This window comes from Anneissia japonica, unplaced genomic scaffold (genome assembly GCF_011630105.1).
Source record: "Anneissia japonica isolate Jap-2015-1 unplaced genomic scaffold, ASM1163010v1 scaffold287602_len1038180_cov171, whole genome shotgun sequence".
Classification (NCBI taxonomy): domain Eukaryota; kingdom Metazoa; phylum Echinodermata; class Crinoidea; order Comatulida; family Comatulidae; genus Anneissia; species Anneissia japonica.
In genome coordinates, this window is record NW_022734061.1 from 571,804 (window position 1) to 582,017 (window position 10,214).

At 35.6% G+C, this 10,214-nt stretch overlaps 1 protein-coding gene across 1 annotated transcript; it reads right to left on the reverse strand.

Annotated features, from left to right (window-relative positions):
• Positions 1–1,641: 1,641 nt before the first annotated feature.
• Positions 1,642–8,932, reverse strand: LOC117116298 (leucine-rich repeat-containing protein 59-like). The gene is made up of 6 exons (XM_033260320.1): positions 8,713–8,932; positions 6,453–6,512; positions 4,740–5,003; positions 4,066–4,138; positions 3,382–3,546; positions 1,642–2,612 (listed from the first exon to the last, which is right to left on the reverse strand). The coding sequence occupies exons 1-6, from the start codon at positions 8,800–8,802 to the stop codon at positions 2,374–2,376; spliced, it is 891 nt and encodes a 296-aa protein (XP_033116211.1). The 5' UTR covers positions 8,803–8,932; the 3' UTR covers positions 1,642–2,373.
• Between the last annotated feature and the right edge of the window lie 1,282 nt (positions 8,933–10,214).

Genomic DNA, 10,214 nt, shown 5'->3' on the forward strand with positions numbered 1-10,214 from the left:
TGTATATCATTTTTTTTCTTGCGTTAAGACAGTATTTGTTAATGAGACAATCAACTGAAATTATATAGCGCTGGTATCCATTGTAATAATTTTCAAAGCCACTCTCAACAAAGTTAAATTGGAAATGCTTCCGAGAACAGGTAGGCTTTCAGGATTTTTTTTTTTAAATGTTGATGTTTTGTAAAGTTTTTATGTCCATGGGTAAAGTATTCCATAAACCATGGTTGCTGCACAGAAAAACGATGACCATACGACTTGAGTTTTCATTTAGGGATATAAAGAATATTGGCAATATACTGAGGTGCAAGTCATCATTGGCAATTTGCAGCAGTGTTCTCAGCATGTTGAAGAAAAGTTAATTGCGTAACCGTGAGTCGAAATAAAAGTACATTACCATAGTTGAGTGTGGCACACAGTACGGTGTATGTGATGGTCTTGCAGGATTCCGCAGATAAGTATTACTAATAAAGTTGATTTTTCTTAATAATATAGAACAATAAGTGTTAGAGATATGTTGACTAAAGGCATGTTTATAACAATTTTGCAAATTTGCATTCTATTAGCATTTTTAGTTTCTTAGTTTATTCCCACATATACATGTTGCCATTGTTTCTCAATACATTTACTAAAAACATATATTTAAATGTTTGCAAGACCACTTTCCAATTGAAAGAAATTGATGTTTTCATGGCTACCTATATTTCATGAGCAAGGCATTCAATTAATAATAATGCCTTCACAGTTGTCCATACTCAAGGAGTAAGGTGTTCAAATAAAATTAATGCCTTTGTGACTGTCCATACTTCCCCAACTGAACAATACACAGAAATAAATACTATCACACATTTCATATATTTGGTCCTAAAAGAAGACAATTCTGATAAATAATAATAATAATTTAGTCAATACTGTACTGTAGTTCATAGGTGAAGTCTATTTTTATACTGCCAGGGATGAAGAAATTATTCTAGAAGATTAAAAAGTAATACAGTATACTGAATGTATGATCTCTAAAGCCTGTTCCACTGTTTCATTCGCTCTAATGAAAAGCGTCCGTTCATGCGCGTTCACATCTCTATCAGAGTTTTTTGCTTCAGCGAAATCAATAGTTTGAACTGTTTCTAATTTTTTTTGCAAAGCGGGAAAAAAAATGTGCAACCAATCAGAGCTCAGGAAGCAACCCCACGCTTTCAATTTGCGCAAGTAAATTCGCATAATGGAAAGCAGGCTTATAAAACCTAACCAAATGCGTTTTTGGCAAGCACCACCCTGGCATTGTGATATAATTTGTATATGTTTAGGTTAAAGGTCAGACAAATCAATCTAACCTTGAAGTTAAATAAATGGTTAAAACATCAAAATCAAATCAATTTGTCGCAAATGCTTGCTATTTAAAAATTTATTCTTGGTACAATAAAAAGGAATCTATATTTAGACATGATGAAAGATTTTATCTGATCAGACTTTTATTTGTTAACAATAAAAATGAAAAATACATGATGTAAAGCCCTGTCTAGACTATCAAATTTTATTTGACAAAAACATGTGACATGCTTAAATATGGTCATGATGACATCACATCATGAATATATATAGCCACACGATGACTATATATGGGCATAAAACATTGTTTTGTCAATGAAAAGTTGATATTGTGGACAAAGCTTGTACAAACAAAAGTCTGATTAAATATATTGTTGATTAATCTGACAGACAAAACTCTGATATTGTATAAATACACAGCTTTCATTTGTGACACGATGACTATATATGGGCATAAAACATTGTTTTGTCAAAGAAAAGTTGATATTGTGGACAAAGCTTGTACAAACAAAAGTCTGATTAAATATATTGTTGATTAATCTGACAGACAAAACTCTGATATTGTATAATACACAGCTTTCATTTGTTAATGAATTTCTGTGGTACGTATTTTGACTGACTGTAACATTTCTATCAGTGGCGTATCTAGGGGGATGCAAACTTCCAAAAATTATTCGCGCACCCCAAAAATCATGGTCAAGTTGTTAAAAAGCACCTAAAATCACCTTATTTTGCGAGTTAAAGTTCCTTCTTATTTTTCCTGAAGTCAGCTGAACATGGGTATCACAACATACAATATCCAGATCTTCCGTAAGTGGCTTCCCCTCAAATTAGCCTCCCCTTCCCAGCCTCCCATCATCTTATTAATTGATTTACTCTGCAATATATATCTGTTATGTTGAAGTACAATGGTTTTCATCGTGGCAATGAGAAATGTACATTCCCAGGGTTCAGAATAGTACCCCAGAAAAAAATAAAATGCCAAAAAATAATTAAATCTTGCCAGTATCCCAGCCTATGCAAATTATCTCCCTGTTGATTTTTGACCCTTTAAGATATCCCAGCTTGCTTTGCTACTTCCTGTACATACTTCTGACACCTTTCTACATAAACGTTGAATGTCTCGCACTGGGGAACACTTGCATATGTGTCGCAGTAGAAGAATATTCCTATGATAACCGCAACCAGCAGGAAGATTATGCTGAAGAAAATGACCCAGCATGTGGGCCCCGACTGAGCATGATGACCTTCTGAGACACCAACTCCATTAGATTGCTGAATGAGTTCTTCTGTATCAGAGAGAAAATGTAAAATACTGATGATACAGAATGTGTGATGAGGCTGTCTAATGCAATACAGGTTGTGAATCGAAAGTTATCTGTTTATGATGGCTAACACATACTATGCATGGGTGAACAGTTTTAACCTAAGCATGAGCTAACATATGCAAGTGCTGGATGAGGTATGTATGAGAGAGAAAATGTAAAATATTGATGATAGTGATTTTAATACTGGCTAATAAAATATAGGTTATGAAATGAAAGCTATCTTCTTTATAGCTAACACAAGCTATGGATGAGTGAACACGGCAACAGTTTTAACCTAAGCATGAGCTAACATTCAAATAAGTGAGTGTACAACTACACTACCATGTTATGTACAAGTTGTATGAAGATTTTTAATTAATAATCTGCCAAATTATGATTTTGATCAACTTTATTCTATTTAGAATTAAATGCCTTTGGGACCCCAAAAAGAAATGTATTCAGTGATGAATTTAGAGGGTGGGAAAAGGGGCGCATGTCCCTCTGGCAGCAGCAAAAAATAAAAAAAGAAATCACTGACCAAGTGTGAAACGATTTAGATAAGAGATTAAAATGGCTTAAATTCCAAAGCTTCCCACAACCCCCTGAACCCACACAATTGGAACACCCCAAAACCTTCCTCTCTCGACCCCGTGACTGCCGCTCATGTCTCCCCAGCAAAAAAAAATCTGGATCCGCCAGCGGTATTCACCGTGACAAATGTGAGAGTTGTTAATAGGAGGTGGGAATTTACCTTCATCATCTTCCTCCAATTCCATTTCTTCTAATTTTTTCTTGGCTTGCTCTTCTTCGTATTGCCTCCGTCGCATCTCCTTCTCTTCTCTTTTCTGTTGCTTTTTAAGTTCTCTCTCCTTTTCTTCATTCTTCTGCCTAAGCTTCTCTTTCTGGGCTTCTTGTTCTGTAATGATAGTTGAATTAATGTTTTGTTTATCTGTCCATGATATCGGATAAATTACCAGAATGATCAGAAATCCAAGAGACGAAGTTTACATAAAGGTAACTAATTGTTTTAGATCCTGTTTAGCAAAACCTGCCGATGATCACAATTTCAAAATAAAATTCTAAATGCCTGCCGTTGCTTTGAAATTCTCAAATATAAGAAACATTTATTTCTTTCTTAATTATTTAAATTTAAAGCATTTATCAATCCCATTACTATACTGTTTACGTTGTAACATCGCACTCTTTACAATCGTATGACAGGAATTCTGGCAAAAAAAGCAACCTCCTACTTTTTTTTAACTCGCACTCTAGCATTTTTTTATTCATCAATAAAATTTTATATACTATTTTGCCTTTGGCTAGATACAGTTGGCAAAACCATTTTACCAAATATATTTTTCCACCCTGCTCTTACCATTTTTAATAACACGGTATAAAAAGACTTGCCTTGTCGCTTTGAGGTCATAGACATTACCTTTTAAAATTTGAAGTTCTTTTTGACGTTTCTTCTCATCTTCTGTTTTCTTAGTTTTCATGTAAGCTAGTACCTGATTAGAAAAAATGAACAAAAAAAGTTTAAAACATTACAAATAGAAACGATATGCAAATAATAATCACCCTCATGATTATTTTAACCTTTGTCCAGACTACAGTATCAAATTTTAATTTGAGAAAAACATGTGATATGCCTAAATATGGTCATGATGACATCACATCATGACCATATACAGACACATCATGACTAAATATGGGCGAGCAGGATCGAGATAAATAACACACATGCTGACTTGTGGGTTCATACAAGAAATCACTGGCCAATAGGAAACTGGAAATGTGTACGTGTGATTGATTAATGACAGAAATGCGCTCAACTTGCTAACTGACAGCGCTTGCTAACCGATAGCGTGTAACATATTATTACTATTAAGTTCAGAGCCAGCAACACCCATCAGAATGCAGGGTTGTAGCTGTGTTTTCATTTTAAGACCTTATCTGAGAAGACTTGCTTCTAGCAACCCTGGGCAAAGAATGGCTCAAACCAGTGCCAATGTTGCATGCAGATATATTAGCGGTGCTTGGCCACGATTTAGAAAAGTTTTATATTCCAATTTTTCTACTTCCAAAATTCATTAAGTAACTTTGCCTTACCCTTGTTGCACAAATTCTGCATTCCTTATCATTCAAACAGTCGCCAGCAACTCGTCTAAGAGGCTCTTCCAGCGGATTCTCCTTTAAGTCTAACCATCGCAGGGCTTTCAACTGCGCGACGCTGGTGGGTAACGTTCTGATCTTGTTACCAAGGAGGTCCAAGTGCTGAAGCTTTGGCAGGTTGCCAATTCCATTCGGTAAACTGGTGAGCACATTCTTGCTCAGATCCAGTTTAACAATATGCGACAAAATGCCGATATTATCCTTGGAGAGGAAACAGAAATTGCAAATAATAATAATAATAATGAAAATAATTGTTATACTATGCAATATGGTCAAGCTCTGAGGCCCCTATAGAAAATAGAGGCCTCAGAAGCCTGTAGGGCTGAAGGCAATTTCTTGAAGGAATAATGGTTCTTAAGGCTTTACTTTTCAGTTCATTTTTAAGTCAACTGCCTTGTTATCTCACAAACATATGCCTTTCTAGGCCTTTCCTAGGTCAGAGGTGTAGGCTTCATTCGTGTTAGCCAGTGCAGTTGAACGAGATTTGTTAGGTACATGTACGCTGTGTGCATTCAGAGCTTTACTAGCAATGAAATTGTCATTGCGATGAAAAACCACCAGCTTTCATTGAGGCACTATATTGAATTAGTGTTTGATAGGAGAATAGGAAAATTATGTGAACATGAAAGTGATGATGTGACGACTGACTTACAAAATAGAGTACAAATCATTAAAGATGCAGGCACAAGCAGTATGTTACTATTTAGCCAAGATGTGGTGAGGTTGCAAATCAAATTCACTCTCATTCTCTGGGGACACACGCCCCAGTTTTGAAATCTAGTTTTCAAAATTCTAATGCATATCAGTGTTATCTGTTACTAACTTATCTATTCTGAAACTTGTTGTGTGCCCCCTACCCTCCCCCATTTGAAATATTCTGTATCCGCCCCTGTCAGTTGTAATTTTAATATAACATCTAGTTTAAATTTGACATTTTGTCTTTTATGTGTGACTTTGTTAATTAAAACATTTTTTTTTTTATTAGACCTAAAAGAAAGTACTGTACATCTGTCCAATTTAGGGCAGCAAATTAGTTAAATTAATTGGGTTAAAATACTAAAAATGATTTTGTTTTGCATTCTTGATTTCCTCCAGGCCAAATCCAGCCTACGCCCCTGCATACTTACAGCATAACAAACAACCAGAAAAATTGTTGGACAATGTGAATGTGGCGATATTTATGTTATATTTGAGTTTTCAGCTTTCATTTTAGAGAAGAAATTTTGATATTTGGACTCTTTGAACAATCTTTAATTTGAACAATACATTTGACTTAAAAGGCTGACACAGCCTTCTGTTGGAATTGCTCCGCTGTAGTTAGCGATATACCTAATAAAATATAGCTGTAGACCAGGTGAAGTGTTGGACTCTCTTAAGAGTAAGGATAACCAACATGGGGGACAGCTGTATGATAATAGGTAGCTTTCGATTGCACGACGACGGTAGAACGTAATGACGTCACTAAAGTCATCTGCGCATGCGAGAACGTTAAGGTCACCTCGTCGAGTAGATTCTGGAATGCAATTTGGCCAAATCTATGTATGCAAAGAACGAAGGACGGTCACGCACGAGTGATTCCATTCTAGCGTTGTGTCGTAGTGCAAATCGAAAGCTCCTTAATACTCACAATTTGCCAACCCTTATACTTACTGGTAATGTCTGCAGCTGGTTACAGGACAAGTCTATGATAGTTGCTTTTGGGAGAGCTGCCTGAAAGAAAAAAAAAAAAAAAACACCAATCAAAACAATTAAATTATCTATGGCCATACAAAAATTCTCCGTACACCAAACTGTGTTCTTTCAACTTAATTATCCAATGTCTGTAATCTTGTTGTTGTCCAGACTGCCTAGGCCTAGAAATCTGTCAGAAAATAAGGGCCATTTTCCACTCACATTTTGCCAAAAATTAGGATTTGACCTAATCTTAATATATATATATAACCAATGTATTATGCAGTACAATAGTTACAATTCTGCGTGCCTGTTTTCCTTGTGACTTTCCATGCAAATTTTTGCTAGTTTTTGAGGTATCATGAACGCATTCAAAAAATTTAGGGTATGGGTTGTTTTGTGAATGCTAGGTAACTTTTTATTCATTTGAAAAAAACAATTTTATTGCTTTTGAGTGTTTAAGTGCCCCTAGGATAGGTAGAGTCTGAGCCAATCTAGGCCGCGATATGAGTGGTGTGTCATTGCGTAGACTACCACAACGAGTGCACAGAGAGGAGACATTGCTTCTAGGCTTAGCTAGGCTGTTCGCTTGGTGCATGCATACGGTCACACATTCAAGATAGGCCAACATACATAAATCTGGAAAAAAATTTATTTTATTAAATTTAGCATAAATCAGTAAATATTAAACCAATTTTTGTCATCTAAACAGTAGATTGATCACATCAATGTTTTCTTTCCATTAAATTAATGAGCAACTATATTTGAAGTCAATTGAAGGATATACTTGTTTGTGTGCACCTAGCTAAAGTAGGTCTAGCTAACTAGAGTAAGGGTAGCAGGTCAAAACGGCAATAAACCACAACAGCAATGAACAAAATGGCAATTAACCAAAACAGCAATGAAAAGTACCAAAATGGCAACAGACCAAAGCAGTTATGACTAGTACCAAAACGGCAAAGACCAAAATGGCAAAGGAGCGAAATCAATGACAAGACTACCAAGTGGCAGTGGACGCGGGCTACAGTACAGTTACAATTTCCTGAATTGTTTTGAAATTGCCCCGATAGGCAAATCTAATTCAATTCAATTAAATATAAATTTATTGCAAAACAAATACGAGTTCTAGAATGTACAATAATATATAGACACATAAAAAAAAAAAAGGTCAATAAATAAAAACAGTAAAATTCTAAAAAAGCAACATTCTCACAAGGAAGAAAAATAAAAAATAAAAATCGCATAGTTAAAATTATTATTAAAATTTCTGTTATTATAAAACCAATTATTACAATTTATTATTACTATTGCAATTATTACAATTTATTATTATTATTATTATTATTACTATTGCAATTATTATTATTATTATTAATATTGTAATTATATAAAAATTTATACAGAATAAGCCATGGGCTCTTTTTCCCACTTTTATTGTTTATTATTATTATTATTTCGCATTTTTTTTACTTTTATGACATAAATTGTTTTTGTCTCTATTTGAAAGTTTATTTGTTTAAATGTTTTACTGCTTTTATATTGTTTCTCACCCCAATCCCAATCTTTTTAATATTGAATTTCTATGACTATTATTATTATTATTATTATTATTGTTAATGATTTTATTGCTCCTGCTGCTGCTATTTAGCCTCATTTTTACCGTATTTAATCGTAGTACACTTTCACTTTTATGATTAATTTATTTTTTTGTTTTTACATTTATGATATAAATTGTTTAGCATCGTTTTTGGTCTTGCCGTTTTGACTTATTGCTGTTTTGGTCTATTGCCATTCTGGTCAAAGAGTGTTGCAGTTTTGGTTTTTTGCCATATTGGTTTATTGCTGTTTTGTCCAGAAATCTAACTAAACTAGGCTTAGTCTTTCTTCTACTGATGTATGCCCATCCCATAGCCCTCTCTAGCCTACTAGACTACCATATAGGCCTATATATAAGCCTATCTCGTATGTAGGCCCCTAGCTGGCCTAACTAATAATAAGCCTATCTCGTATGAAGCCGGCCTAGGAGGGCTCCTTCCCACGCCTAGCCCAGTCTAGCCTACTACTATATCTGAGTGAGCTTCTGTTGACCTAACTTATTATTATAACGGGGATCATCCAGGCCTGCCTAAGAAGCCTGTCCATGGTAGAGCTAGTAGGCCTAGCCTAGGTAAGGTAGGCCTAGCAAGAAGGAGGAGGAGTCATTCAAACAAGAAATACAAATAATGTGTCACCGGCTTACCAATTCCTTTACAGGCACTTTCGTGAGGTTGCTTAGGCTCAAATCCAACTCATTTCCATCTAACTTATCCTTTAGGTTGTCTTTAGACATTTCAGCGGCTTCTGAAACCAGCAGCTGTTAAACAATCAAATAACATTCACTCCCTCACGTATCACCGGCCTACTTCAGAAAAAGAGAGGTACACTACGTAAACAACGTCTGGCCACCATGGTGTCTGGTCGAGCGTTACACGTGTGAGGGTCAAAGTGCAAATTGGACGAAACCAACCCGATTGTGTGTTGTGAAGATGTCATCACTTGACTTAATCCCATTCATTATTCTCGTAATTTTATATTCGATTTAAATATTATTAAATTTTAGGTCAAAGATTACATTTTGACAAACATATTATTACATATTCACAAAAATACCATTTTTTCTAATAAAATATTGAAATCGACTCGTCCATAGTGAGAAACTTGTAACTCTTGTGAATCAACATCAAGGATGTACAGTATAAAGTACTTCCATGATTCAACGTAATCCAAATAATTAATTCCTTGTGATCAATTAAAAATGACGAAAGATGAATCGCTAAAAGAGATGGGCAGAAAACAAAAACTGGATGCCATAGAACCTGCCACAACTAATAAATAAAAAATAATGATGTGCTAGCTGTCTATTCGAGATTTAATATTTCTACTAGTAGGAGGCCTATTATCATCGTCGTCATCGTCGTCGCCGCCGCCGCCACCGCCACCACCACCACCACGGTATGCCTATACTGATCTAATTGGGAACAGGGTGGGAAAGCAATAAATCCCTTTTTGTTGTTTTGAAGCGAATACGTCCACTACTCTAGCGGGGCCATGGATGGACAATAGATCCATGGATGGACTTTAACATAATGGATGGGGATAATTCAGGAATTTGAAATAGAAGGAGGTGTCCACTGCCAGAGGGACTTTCGCAGAAATAGAGGCCCGGGTTCACCAACCTCAGCCATCCGCGGCCCCATCCCCCCTTTGTACACAGTGTTAAAATTTTAAAGCTTATTCTTGAGTCAATACAAATTTTTTCCTGGGATCACTCAAAATTAATACTTCTAAACATGTAAATATGCATCAGTACAAGTTATACATAGGCATAATAGAACACATAGGCCTAAGCGTGATTTAAAAAAATCTTAAATCCATAGATCTCAGGCCAGGTCTTTTAAGATAGAAATGCGATACTGTGGTTCAATTTCGTTTTTATCCTTTTGCAAGTTTCTTTAAAAGTTGACTAATGGTGATGTGATGATGATGAGTTTTACTAAAAGTGTCATTTCTAGCCATCTAGAGGTACTATTTCCTCAAATTTTCTCACCTCAACTCCAACCATTGTGGGGCTGAGATGGGTGTCAACTCACAAAATGCCCTCCCCCTCCACCTTTCAAAACAGATCTGTGCCCTTCCCTGGGTATGACATTAAACTCCATCGAGTCGGCTCCTGATGTATGTCTTAGTGACTGCTGTTTGTTT

Coding starts and splice junctions, on each gene's coding strand:
- LOC117116298 (XM_033260320.1), bottom strand. CDS start 8,802: ATGTCTAAAGACAACCTAAAGGATAAGTTAGATGGAAATGAGTTGGAT. Junction 5,004..6,452: donor ACCAGCTGCAGACATTACCA/GTAAGTATAAGG, acceptor TTCCTCTCCAAG/GATAATATCGGCATTTTGTC. Junction 3,547..4,065: donor AGAACTTCAAATTTTAAAAG/GTAATGTCTATG, acceptor CTATCATTACAG/AACAAGAAGCCCAGAAAGAG.